A 14310-nucleotide genomic window follows, 5' to 3' on the forward strand; every position below is an offset into this window, starting at 1 on the left:
CAGTTTTATTTCTTGATACAGAACCATTTCAGTTGTTCTCATTGGTTGGTTGCCCTGGCTTGAGACAGGGTGTCATGTATCCCACGCTGTCCTCAGACTGGCTGTGTAGTATGATGTTGAACTTTCTCTCAGACCTCTTGCCTCTGCCTGCAGTGCTAGGGTTGGTTACAAGTGTGCACCACCACATCTGACTTAGGCAGTGCTGGAGGTGGAACCCAGGACTTCATGCCTACTAAGCAAGCACTCCATCAACTGAAATACACTACAATTCCCTTCACTCATCTTTGCCTTCCCTGTACTAAGTGAGAGCTTGTCACTGTTGGAGCTCTGGTATTTGCTTCAGATCTCCTGAACAACTGATGTTTCTAAAACAGGCAGAGATCACCATAGCTCAGTTCTGGTGAAGCATAATTTTTAAATATATGCAAACATGGAACTAGATGTATTCTGTATATTCTAGAATATACTTTCAGTGTATTCTGTATCCACATCTCTCTTGGTGGCAGCTGACTTCTATTGGTAGTATTTGAAATATATTTTTAACAGCTTATTAGAGAGAGTAATGCTTATATCCCTCATTTTTATCCCTCTTTGCCCATTTCCTTGCTGTGGATAACAACATAATCCAATCTAAGATTTGAGATGCTTTTCTACATTTCAAAAACTTGACACTTTCCCAGGTGAGATGGCACACATGTGTCATCCAAGTATTTGAGAGGCAGAGGCACAAGGAGTGCAAAGACAGCCTCAGCTACATTGTGAATTTGAGGTCAGTGTGGGCTACTTGAGCCCTTGTTGCAAAATAACAAAATTAATATTTTTAAAATAAACAATTCAGTGTTTTTTGTCTTGTTTTGTTTATTTTTGTACTTGTTTTTATATATTTGCAAGAAGTTTATAACCTATCTTAATTTCAAAACTTTTTTCCACTCAAAAGTGAAAGCCATACCCATTAGGTCATACTTCCTGCTTGTTTACCCCATCTCTCCTGCTGTCTAAGTTGCTTTTCTGTGGTGTGATAAAATACTGACAAGCAGCTTAAAGGAGAAAAGCTTTATTGTGGATCTCAGTTTGAGGTACAGTTTAATATGATGGTGAAGTCAAGGCAGCAGGAACTTGAGTCAGCTGCTTCCATTGCATCCAGTGATTGCCCTCTGAGGCTCAGTCCTCTTTCTCCGTTTAGCTAGGATCCCAGCTAGGGGATGGTGCCACCTATAGTAGTCTTCCCACCTTGATTTCTATAACCAAGATGATCCGACACAGGCATGTCCTGATGAGTCTAGATTCTGTGACACTGACAGCACTCTTCATCACATCTGCCTACTGCTAATCTGTTTTCTGTCTCCGAACTTAAATTTCAACATGTTCGACATTCTGAGAACCCTAGAATCAATAGGATCTTGTAGTAGATATTCTTTTGTGTGGTTTCTTGCATTAGCATGTTTTCCAATTCATCCAGGTAGCCATATATTTGGTTGTTATTGCTTTGCTTGGTTGTTATTTCCCTTTACTTTGTGGGGTAGATACTGGGGATAGGTCTAAGGCAGTGGTTCCCAACCTTCCTAATGCTGCAACCCTTTACTATAGTTCCTCATGTTGTGGTGACCCCAACCATAAAATTATTTTCATTGCTACTTCATAACTGTAATTTTGCTATTGTTAATAATGTAAATACCGATTTTCTGATGGTCTTAAGTGATCCTTGTGAAGGGTCTTCTGACCTCCCAAAGGGGCCATGACCCACAGGTTGAGAACTGTACCCTAAGGCCTTTCCATGCTATATAGCTGAGCCCTATGCCCATCTGTGCTTCATCCCTTGATAACGGCTATATGCAATTTCACTATGTGCATCTGTTGTATTATGTTTTTCTGTTGACACTTGAGTTGCTTCTATCTTTTAGCTACTGGGAACAATATCACTCTTTTTTATGTTTTATTTTTCCTATGTAAATTGTTAAGAGTTGCTAAGTAAAGTGGTACCTAATGGTCATTACTTGGGAAGCTAACAGCTTAGAGCTATACTACTTGACAACCTAGGGCTGGTCTTGTTTGTTGGTGTGATGCCACTTTAGCTTTTGCTATATACAGCCATTTCATGTGTACCCTATGTCATCTACACTTTTCATTAAATGGTACCCCTTAGGTTTTTATTTGCTTTGTTCATGAGCGCATGCATGGGCACACACGCAAACACACACACATATACAAAAAAATGTGCTGTCAATTAGAGGGAGTTTTGTGAAATTCTAGAAAATGGGGTATTTATCCTTTTTTAAAGACTTTTACCATTTTCTACATAGTTCTTGGTCATATCGTTTGCCTTATATTGACCTCTGATTTCTTTTTTTTTTTTTTTTTAAACTAGTTAAAAGATGGCACTAGGGACAGCTGGGAAAGTGTACCACTTCCAGAAGTCCATCCTAGTTCTATTCCTGGATTAAGAGGGCTGCTGGCCGGGCGTGGTGGCACACGCCTTTAATCCCAGCACTTGGGAGGCAAAGGCAGGCGGATTTCTGAGTTTGAGGCCAGCCTGGTCTACAAAGTGAGTTCCAGGACAGCCAGGGCTACACAGAGAAACCCTGTCTCAAAAAACCAAAAAAAAAAAAAAAAAAAAAAAAGGCTGCTGAATCATTCTCTCTTGTCTCCTGTCTGTTTCTTTCAAATCTCTATTTTAACCAATGCCCGGGTTCCAGAACAATTCCTCTTCTTATTTTGCTTCTACTGCTTTAACCCTCATTTTGCTGTTTGTTACAATAACAATAAAAATTCCATGACATTGGCAGATGCATTGCATAATGTTTTATGCACTTACCAGCCTCCAAGATCGTCTTCATCTTCATCATCACCCTTTTATTGCTGAAAACAAACACAATCACATGGTCTGAGAAGTCGGATCCCTCTGGAATTTAGCACATGGATCTTTCCTAGCTTCTCATGAAAGACTCTAAGAAAGAGGTTTTCCTGGGAAGAGAGCTTACTCCACTCTTTGTGTTATGTGAGACAAGGTGTCACTGTTCACTCCAGGCATGTCTGAACCTTGTTGTCCTTCTCACTCCACCTCTGTGCAGTATGACCCCACGCTAGATTCGCACTAACTTTTGAGTGGAACATTTCCACATGTTTTCTCTTCAGTCTGTTACAGTGGCTCTGATTTGGCTTATGTAGGAAAAGAATTCTAAAACATTCAAGTTAAAGGCTGTTACAGAAGTTGTAAAATGCCTATCAGTGGAATTTATACTGTACTAATAATAAAGAAGACACTGATTTGAAGAGAGCTTCTATTGAATATATCTGTAGAATTTGACATGGTTTTGAATTTCTGTCTAGTGATAAAAATGAACAAGCTGTTCCCCTTGCCTTCCTTTTGAAAGATTATCAAATAATTAATCTCATATGGAAAAAATATATCCACAAAATACACAAAGTTGTTGAACAGATAAAAAGCAAGAGAAAGTATTTTTTAATTTTTTAAAACATTGTTAATGTTTTTTAGATTTATTTACTTTAGTTTTTATATGTATGTTTATTTTATATGTGTTTTGCCTGTATATATGTATATGTATCACACATGTACCTGGTGCCCTCCAAGGTCAGAAGAGGGCATCAGATCTTTCTGGACTGGAGTCGTGGATGTTTGCAAGCCATCGTGTGAGTGCTGGGAACTGAACTGGGGTACTCTTCAAGAGTAGCAAGTGTTCCTAACCACTGAGCCATTTCTCCACCTCCAGAGATTCTTTCTTAAGTTGTTACAGGCATTAGTAAATATTTCTGATGGATCTAAGTAGTATGCAATGTAGATTGGGTTTCTGAATTCTTTTCTCTATATATGTATTAATAAGAACACAACATAATCATAGAAAACAACCAATGTTTATTACTATTGAACTTCATATTGCTATGATAAAACGGCTAAAAAAATCATCCTAAACAGGGAAACATTTATTTTGGCTCATGGTTTCAGAGGTTTGAGTGTGCAGAGTCTTGGCTCTCTGTCCCTGGGCCTGTGGTAAGGTAGAGCAGCATTGCAGGGAGTATGTGGTACAGCAGTGCTCTTCATCCCATGCACTCCCAGAAAAAAAAGGGGCACAATAAACAGGGGCAATAATAGAACTTCAGTGACCTGCTTGTACAGCTAGCCCACCTACTAAACTAATAAGCTTTCAACACCTAAGCCTGTGGGTGCCATTACAAATCCAAAGTATAATAAATTCCAACAAAAATCATTTTCATATATTGAGCTATTAATTTTCTGTTACAGATCTGTCAAGAGTTTAACAGTACCTGGGCATGGGAGATGGAGAAGAAAGGCTATCTTGAAATGAGTGTTGAATGCAAACTAGCACTCTTAAAGGTAATGCATGTATTATTTGTTGCAGTAGTTTTAATTTAAAAGTTTACTCTGATGCCTAAATTACAAAGTAAAGAAAACCATGGGTCAACAAGATAATTCATTGGGTAAAAGTATTTGCCACTAAGTCTGACAACCTGAGTTTGGGTTCTTAGGATCTCCATGGTAGAAAGAAAAATGAGTCTGCAGAATTGTCCTCTGACTTCATATGTGTGCTATGGCATGCAAGTGCCCCCACGAAATGAGCAAATATAGGTAATAAAAACTTTTTGAAGTAAAAGAAGACTGATTATGGATATCCACACCTGTAATCTGAGCACCTGGGAGGCTGACTCAGGAAGGCCCTGAATTTGAGGCCTCCTGGGCTGTTTCCTATAGCCCAACAAAAAGCAGTGAGGAAAGGGCAGACATTCTATTACTAGAAGACAATAGGTGCTTTCATTTTTTTTTTTTTTCCTTGCTTTTCAGTGATAAAAAGTCTGTTCAGGGCTGAGGAATGGTTTTGCAGGTAGAGTCCTTGCCTGACAGACATAGGGAACAGATGTCAGATTTCCAGAACCTATACAAAGTCAGGTGGTGTGAGTCTGCCTATAATCCCAGCCCTTGGAAGGCAAGCTGGATAGGTACTCCAGGCAAACAAAGCCTTGCGCTCTGGGGTCAGTGAGGGACCTGCCCTACATTAATCACTGGCCTCCATGTGTAGGAACACCCACACACGTGCAAAAAAGTGCATATGCACAGCACACACATAAAAGTCAACTCTTGTCTTTCCTATTTTTAAGGATTGTCTTTACAGTCTATTTTTAGTTGTTTCTGATTAGAGTTGCAGTAACAGAATAGGGAAGCAGTTGCTTTGGTTGTTTTCTTCATTATTTCTGCTGCCCACTTCATCAGTCACTGTATGTTACAGACTGTTGATAATGTACTCACTTAATACATTTGAAGTCCTCATTGTTCTCCAGATAAGTTAAGGGTATGCCATCGTGTTACTAAAACACCTCCATGTAACCAAAACTATTTGATTAAAATGGGTTATCTCAATATAGGTTTACTTTCAAGTTTGTGTTTTCTTTTGTTTCTTTTGTTACTAACCAAGTGGTCAGTGTAACAGAAGAAGCTAATAGTGAAAAAAGGAGTGAGATTTTGATTGCTTTGAGATTTCATAGCGCTTCTTTGGTAACATCCTTATTTATAAGTCCTTAAGGGTTTTTTTTTTTTTTTTTGGTGATGCTTTTGTTTGTTTGCTTGATTGTTTTTTGTTTGTTTTTGAGACTGGGTTTTTCTATGTAGCCCTGGCTGTCCTAGAACTCACTCTGTAGACCAGGCTAGACTTGATCTCAGAGGTACAACAGCTTCTGTCTAAGGAGTGCTAGAATTAAAGGCATGTGCTACCACTGCCTAGCTAAGCAATTCTTAATATGCAGTATGTATATGAGATAAGATAAGGCTAGAGTATCTGTTATTCTACTGTTAGATATTAATTGCTCTTTTAGCTCACATGAAAAGTCTACAAGATGCTTACAGCAGTCTTTCTGAGGTGCCCTGTCCACTTAGCATTTATATTTGTAGTATGTCCAAATTTGTCCTTGTGTTTTATTTGGTTGAACCTGGACTTTTCTGTTTTGCAAAGACTTGTCTTAAACTCTTAGGCTCAAGGGGTCCTCCTACATCAGCCTTCAGAGTAAAAGAAAAATTAGGATTCTTTAAAATACTGCTTAGAAACAAAATGTGTGACAGTTTGCCAGAAATGCTTAAATGGAATGGTCCAATGATTCAGCACTCTTACTGTTGGCTGTACATCCTACGGAAATGAAATCAGCATTAGAGCAAATAAATAAATCAGCAAAAACAAAAGTATGGCTCTCATATCCACACTTGACTTCTCATGTGCACTACAGCAGTAATCATAATATTGATAGATCTTAGTGATTAAGAAATGCATTTGTAGTCTCTAAGAAAAAGTGCTCATGATATGGCCGGTGGGTAAAAACAGCTACCCTCTGAAGTCTCTCAAGTCTGAAGACCTGAGTTTAATTCTGGGACTTCAGAAGGAGAGAACCTATTCCTACAAGCTGTCCTCTGACCTACACATGCAAGCTGTAGGCACACATGTGCCCACAGACACATAAGAAAAAATAAGTAAAAATGTAATTTAAGACATTTTTAAATTGAGAAGACATTGTGTTAAGTGTAGTAAGCTAGGCACATAAAGAAGTGACACCGTGTTCTCACTTTAATTAAAGAGTCAATACAACACTGTTTAACTCCAGTTAGTAGGGTGACAATCAGATTGGAGAGATTTCGGGTAAACTTACTAAGTAGTTGGGTGATATATTGTTAAGGTGATTATAATTACATAGTTGAGAATTGTTAGTAGATTTTAAGTGTTCTTATCACAAAGTATGCTTGAATTAATCATTCTACATTGTTTATATATTAGATCATAAATATATGTGTTTTTATTTACCAACTACATTAATAGTTTTAAAATATAAGTGAACATTTAAATACAGTACTAAACAATGGTAATTGGGGAGTTTTTAATGAACATAATAAACTCAGTCTAGTAATATAATTTGATTTGTGTATAAGTTAAACTATACATACATATTTAATATATATTAAAACTCTACATTGGTATAAAGTTAAAATGTCACCTTTCAATTTCCTTTTTGAAGTTGATTAAGCAGATTCTATGTACTAAGATGAAAGAGTAGTAAAAACAAATTGAACTGTGTGGCCTCTTGGCTCTGTCCCTGAATCAGTCCTGAAAGTGTGTCATATTTATTTGAGAAATGTGTGCACAGTATTTTAAGCCACAGTATAACTGTTTTTCAGTATCTCTGTGAGTGTCAGTTTGATGACAATCTTAAATTCAAGAATATAATTAATGAGGAGGATGCTGATACTATGCGTCTCCAGCCAATTGGGCGAGACAAAGATGGCCTCATGTATTGGTACCAGTTGGATCAAGACCATAATGTGAGAATGTACATAGAAGAACAAGATGATCAAGATGGCTCTTCTTGGAAATGCATTGTCAGGTACCTTTATTGGAATCTTTTTATGAACTACTCTCTTTGATCTGTGGGAATTGCCAAATTTTCTAAGCCTAATCTAGCACTCAGCACAGTGTCCATAGTAGGTACTTAATATTTGCCAAATAAATATAAATACCATTTCCATCCATAGTAAGACATATACTTTGTGCCCAAAATGTTGTGATCTAAATATTAATGTATAAGTTCTATGTGTGGAAGAACATGTTCTTATAGATATATATGTATAGCAAAGCACTTTTTGGTTCTCTTTCCTATTTCAGTTTGACCAGTTCATCTGTACAGTTTTTTTCTTGGAGTTCTGGAGAACATTGTGCTTTTGTGTTACATTTTAAAATTTTTTGTTTTTTATTTCTCATTTGTACTGACAGTTAAATACCTTGAAATTAATTTGTTTTGCTTTTTAAAAATAGATCAATGATACGAGACCTCTGCAGAAATTTTTTGGTTTTAATTTTCTATTTTGCAATTTCATTATTTATAAATATCATTAATAGCCATATTATATAATAATGTTGGAACTTTAGTGGCATGACAAAATAGGGAAACCTCGTCTAACTTCTTGGTGTAAATAGCTGCTTTGACATGAACTCTTACCTGGTTTTTCCCCATCTTTATTTTTAGTATATTTTTATTAGTGATTACTAATTCATTATTAACATTCATTTGATTAAGAAAGTTCAACTTTTTTCCATTCTCTAAAGATAAGTATGAGTTGAATGAATTCATGGGGTGTTATTAGCAGATATAATGCCTGCTTCTCTTTTGCTGTTGTTTTGGTTTGTATTGGTTTTGGTTTTTCAAGACAGGCTGTCCTAGAACTGGCTTTGTAGTCCAGGCTTGCCTGGAACTCACAGAGATCCTGTTCTCTGCCTCCTGAGTACTGGGATTGGACTGAGCCAACAGTGCCTGGCATGGTTCTCTTTTTACCTAAGTTTCTAAATGGAGATAAGCAACCTACTCCTGTAATAGCATTTTCTCCCTCTTGTTCTTTGTGAATGCAGGGCTTTCTTCATGATGTTCTACTGCCAAGTGTACTGTTGCAAATGAAAATATTTTCTCCTGCTTTGTAGATCAAGAAAATGTAACAGAGAAATTATGTTTACCATTGCTGATGCTTACCTTCTTAAAACAGTTTTCACATGCACACTGTTAAATATGTCATGATGTGAGCTGTTGGTTTGTTTTTTTTTTAACCACATATAGAAACGTTACTTCTTTATCTTTAAATTTTTTCTGTGTTTCATTTAACTTTTGCATATGTCTCTGTTGGTATGCATATGTGTTTGCATGTGTGTGAGCACACTGTGTACACGTGTGTTGGCTGGAAGCTGACATTGGGAGTCTTCCTCAGCTACCTTCCACCTTCTTCATTGAAGCAAGGTCTCTCATTTGAAATCAGAGCTCTCTTAATATGGCTAGCCAGCTTGCTTTAGGGATCCCTGTCTCCTCTGCCTCCTGCGTGCTGGGATTTCAGGTGCACTGCTATGCCCGCTAGACATTTATGTGGTTTCTGGTTCTGCTCTGGTCCTCACATTTTCCTGGCAAGCACTTTACCCACTGAGCCATCTTCCCAGCCTTATATTAAGGTAGTGATACTGCCCCTATGGGAGATTATGCTAAGACCATATTGCATGCTCAGTAAACATTTGCTCTTTTCTGCCTACTTTTTTAAAAAAAAATAGAACATGTCACATTAAACAAATTTAAATGTGTGTGTGCATGTCACATGCATGTGACACAGCTGACATGTAGAAGTCATAGGATAATTTTGGGGAACTGGTTCTCTCTTTCCACCTTTATGTAGATTTGAGGGATTGAACTTGGGTCCTCGGTGGGGCTGTGCTGTTTAGAGCCCTGTGCTCTCCATTTACAACTTGGCTTTATAAACTTCTAATTCTAAACACTGAAATTTTGTATCTTAAAAAAAAATATTTATCAACAGATGGTTAAAATTCCCACAGTGTTTCTCACCCCCTTTCAGCCATCACTGGCTTTATTTCTAGTTGCTCTGGCTTCAAAAAACAAGAAGAAGCTGCTATGATTGTAGCAGCTCCCAGAGGGTTTCCTTATGTACATAAAACCTTGAGTTCAGCCTTCAGTTTGACATACACAGTCCTGGGGCTAGGTTATTCCCATAACCCTAGGTGGAAGCTGAAAGAGCACACATTCCAGGCTATCCTTGCCTACACAGTGACTTTAAAGCCAGCCTAGGCTGTGTGAGACCTTGTCTCAAAAAGAAAATGAAAAATCAAACAGAACCAAAACAACAGATTCTAAAACTAAACAGATGCCCTTCACAGGTGCCAATGTCTATTTCTGATGAACATTAAATAATAAATGATGTGTCTACAGTCAGTGTTTAGAACCCAATGCTCATAAAAATGTCTAAGTGGTTTTTCCATGGTAGCAATAGGGCTTTATTTAGTGAAATAGCAGGTTGTTTTTAGCCTTTATGAATATTTTTTTGTTTTTGTTTTTTGTTTTTTTGTTTTCTTTTTGGTGGTGGTGGTTGCTGTTTTTTGGAGACTGTCTCTCACTGTATATTCCTGGCTAGTCTTGAACTCGGAGACTGTCTGCCTCTGCCTCCTGATGAGATTAAAAGGCATGTACTACCAGGCCCTGTTTGTGTTACTCTTAATTGGTATACACAGTAATTCTGACCACATAATGCAGAAATGTTTGAGACCATGCAGAAACATTTGAGTTCACTGACTGATACCCGCTAACCTAGTTTTTAAACATGTGGTGGACACGTGTTCAGTTTATATTGTATACAGACTTGTACAGTAAGAAGTTGAAGGTATGAGGGTGGTGAGTAGCTTAGCTAGCATTCCTGGATGGATCTCAGGCTCCTGTGAAGTCCCTTGCTTTGTAAAGTCCTAGTTGTATAGTGTATGTTTTCTGGGTAACATTAGCTTTCTTCAGATTTCTTACCGGGAGTATTCATACTTACTATGAGATGCTTGGGACATGGTGTTTTAGCTAGCTTGTAACTGAATAAACTACTACTACTGGTAAATGTTGTGAACTGACTTGCCCGCTAAGTCTTTCTTTTTGTGAATGTTAAATATCAAAAGTGTATTTTGGCTTCCTCAAGAATATCACTTCAGCTACATGGTAGCACATGCTTTTAATCCCAGCAGAGACAGGCAGCTCTTTGTGAGTTTGAAGCCTGCCTCATTTACATAGTGAAAGTACAAGGAGATCCAGGCTTTGTAGAAAGTCCCTATCTCAAGACAGACAAGAGAAATGACTTGATTCAGGGATACACTTAATTAGTGGAGTGCTTGCCTAACAAGTGGAGGACATGGATTTGATACCCAGCACATTCTCCCTAAAAATGGTATTACTAGGTTGGGGGTGGGGATGTAGTTTAGAGAGGGTACTTGCATAGTATGTATAAAGCCTGCATTTTGATCACCACTAACAATACATACTTATCTCATGGTATGTATACTTAATATCCTTTTGGTTCACAAAATAATGTGAGGTATAATCTCACTTGATCCTGATGAGGTCATACTGAGAATATAGTTAAATTCTGATCCCAAACATGAAAAGAAAAATATTTAGTACAATGAATTCCTTATGGGAGGAACACTAATTGAATAGGAATAGAGTTGATATAGAATAATTTAAGGAGATGTCTATTTTTAGACATATAAAGAATTAATTTGGGGAAGATATGTGGATGTGTGTTGGGATTAAAAGGGCTGAGATATACATTATAGTGCAGAATTGAGTCCCAAAGAAACAAGGTCATTTACTTTTATATTATACAGAAATGGTTGTTTTCTGCTAGATGCTGTCACGGTGTTTTCTTATTAAACCTAGTTTATGTAAAGTAAGTTTTAAAAGTGGGATTAATCTTCATAGAAACTCTGGTGATGAGGAAAAGCAAATAATCCAAGCAGAAGTCTGGCTTTTTGCTTTCTAGGCTACACTTGGGGCTTTTTGTTTGTTTGTTTGTTTTTCTTTAACTAGAGAATGTAACTTTTTACTAAGAAAATTAATAGGCAAGTTTCCTTTACTTGAAACAGCTTCTGTAGAGAACTCCTTTGGTGGTGGTTTTAGTAACAAGATCCTTCCCCTCAGTGAGGCCGCAGTTTGGAACATGTTTCTGCATCATCGTGACCAGGTGCTTATATAATAAAAATTATCTAGGCTTCAGAATTATGGGTTTTTTAAACTAATAGTAGTTTAATAATAAGTGAGCCTTGTTATTGACCAGTAAGTTTAGGGGCATAACTGGACATTGACGATTCAAAATGCCAAAATTACAAAGTGCAATAATTTTCTAATACTGAAAATCTACCACTAGTTACAGTGTGTATTTATTAGCTACTGACAGCATCAATGTATTACCACAGTTTTACAACTTCTCTTAGGCTGGACATGACTGGATGGCGTTAAGTAAGGATGCTATCAGAGCCTGGAGGCTCAGAATCCCTAGAGCAAACAGGCTAGCTATAGGAGCCCTCTCAGTGAGCTTTGGGTATAATTGAGAGACTCTGCCTTAATTTGTACAGTGGGAACCAAGGATGATGCACGATGTTAGCCTTTGTCTTCAAAATGTATGCACCATGCTCCATTGGTGCCCACACATGTGAACATGCAAAGTCATGCATGCATACCTCATAGACATCTTATATAAAAGAAAACCAAACATGTACTGTTGTTTATACAGTGCCTATTTGCATTTATTGTAGAATTAGTATAAATATGAGGCACATTAGAAGTAGTTAATGCATACATGTGCACATATTCCACATTGAAAATCATTTCATATATTCAGGTAAAAACTCAGATAAAAGTTGTAAATTTTATTGAGCTAAGTTTGTTAGTATTTAGACTTCTCCTATAGAAAGTGGCAGTTTTATGTGGTTTAACTAACAAATTTCAGCAACAGAACTGTCCCCCTTAGTTTTAAACCAGAATAGTATTTTTTACACTTATTTCACCACTTGTTTAGGCCTCTGGATACTTTTTTTATAATTGATCAAATACTTTATGAAAGAAGAAATATATAGTGACAAAAGTGTTACTATTAAGTCCTCATGAGGGAGGAGGGAGCACACAGATCTTAAGTTGGCATAATTTAATCAGGTGCTCCCTTAAGTCAGAGAGATACTATAGAAAGTATTTAGATCCTAATTCTAGTAAGGAAAAAACACTTGGTGTAGACAGGTGATTGTTTCATAAAGTTACGTACATGTGGCTAACATTAACATGAACAAATGACCAGCAGGCTGAGAGAATTCCCAGTGGAAACCAGTTAAGTATGCCTTTATCCCAACAGATATCTTACAAATTAATAATTTATAATTTCCACTAAAATGACTAGGTGAATATTACTCAGAAATGCAGGTATTAACAAGTTTACAAGCCAACTGGAACTTATATCTTGCCTTCTACAAATATAAACACTGCGACCACTCTGACTAACCATTTGGTGGTGTCTTCAGATGTTACTATACTATTATACCGTCAGCTTCATTCCTTTGTACTTACTATTAACACAAGGCTTGTCTGAGCGTTTTCATTTCATCTTCTTGATCTTCCATTTGCCTTTGCATTTGAAAACAGTCTTACTCTGTATCTGAAGCTGCCCTTACCCACTATGCAGTTGAAGCCTAGCCTCAGTTATGACCTCATTCCTGTGACTACTGTTATAGTTGCTATAGCATCTTTGTTCCTAACAGTACTCATGCAGTAGATTACTGGTAAGCAGCAAAAGAAATGATCTCATGCGATATGAATTTGTCTCAAAAATCCTTGGTTGTGAAAGAAGCCAAACAGATATAGTATTTGCCTTTATTTGTTGTAAGCTTAGGTATTAACAAGACTACTAAACTGTGGTTATAATAATCAACACTGAGAGCAGCCAGGCGTGGTAACACACACTTGCAATTTTACTGCTCAGGAAGCTGGGGCAGAAGGATCTTAAGTTTTAGGCCAGCCTGGACTACTTAGTGAGTTCTGAGCCAGCTTGGGCTCAAGAATGAAAGCCCCATATTTCGTCTTGCCTTGGTAGGAGTTTATCTGTGTTAGTGTTTGGATATAAGTCTGTGGCTTCTATCCCCCTGGTTCATGTTTTGAACGTGGTCCCCTGTGAGTAATACTACTTTTAGAAAATGATGGAATCTTTAAGAGGTGGAGGACCTAGCCTGAGGGAGTGAGTCGGAGGATGAGGTTTGGTAGCCCGCCCCCCAGCTCACTGCCTGTCTCTACTTCCTTGACTGCCCCTGCTCTTAACCACCATCTCTTCCCAGCCATGATGGGCTGTACCCTTCAAACTAAAGCCAAAGTAACTTTTTTTTTTCTTTTTTGCTGATTTTTGTCAGATCTTTGTTCACAGCAGCAAGAAGAGTGACTAACACAGTGAGTGTCTGTGCAAAGTAACTAACTGAACTGAATGCTAACTGAGCTCCTTTTAGCCCTGGCAGGCTGAAAAAGCCGGGAATCCCAGCATTTCTGAGGCCGAGCTAGCCTGCTCTTCAAAGAAGACATCATGCTAAAGCAATACAGTTTTACAAGTAAACAAGGACATGCTGCCTTCACAGTGTATGAGTTGTACCTCTAAAAATATTTTTAAATGGATTGTGGTTTTGATAGTTATTTACAGAAATTTAAATTCTGAATAGTGAGTACAATTTTCACGTATCTTTATTCATAGGCCTCTACCAGGAAGTTTAAAATATTTTTTTGTTTTATTTTTTTAATTATATAGTATATGTATGTGCAGGTTGTCCATGTGTGAATACAGGTGTTCACAGAGTCCACAAGAGGTTGCTGGACCCTCTGGAACTAGAATCACAGGTTGTTGTGAGCTGCCTGATGTGGTACTGGGAACTGAACTCGAGTGTCGTGCAATGGCAGTGGGTGCTCATTACTACTGAG

The 14310-nt window shown here is 37.6% G+C and overlaps 1 protein-coding gene and 1 long non-coding RNA gene across 3 annotated transcripts in view; one reads left to right on the forward strand and one right to left on the reverse strand.

Moving 5' to 3' along the window:
* The window catches only part of Rsf1os1 (remodeling and spacing factor 1, opposite strand 1), a 46764-nt gene extending 33770 nt beyond the window's left edge, over positions 1–12994 (reverse strand). Inside the window, exons 1-2 of the long non-coding RNA NR_126461.1 lie at positions 12922–12994; positions 2813–2856 (exon numbers count right to left, since the gene is read on the reverse strand). This is a non-coding gene — a long non-coding RNA (remodeling and spacing factor 1, opposite strand 1). The remainder of the gene's footprint in view (positions 1–2812; positions 2857–12921) is intronic.
* The window catches only part of Rsf1 (remodeling and spacing factor 1), a 112913-nt gene that overhangs the window by 52249 nt on the left and 46354 nt on the right, over positions 1–14310 (forward strand). For both annotated transcript variants that reach the window (XM_011241735.3, NM_001081267.2), the window contains exons 3-4: positions 4259–4351; positions 7187–7392. In XM_011241735.3, coding sequence (XP_011240037.1) covers positions 4259–4351; positions 7187–7392 — 299 coding nt within the window. The remainder of the gene's footprint in view (positions 1–4258; positions 4352–7186; positions 7393–14310) is intronic.

Source organism: Mus musculus, chromosome 7 (assembly GCF_000001635.26).
Source record: "Mus musculus strain C57BL/6J chromosome 7, GRCm38.p6 C57BL/6J".
NCBI classification, from domain to species: domain Eukaryota; kingdom Metazoa; phylum Chordata; class Mammalia; order Rodentia; family Muridae; genus Mus; species Mus musculus.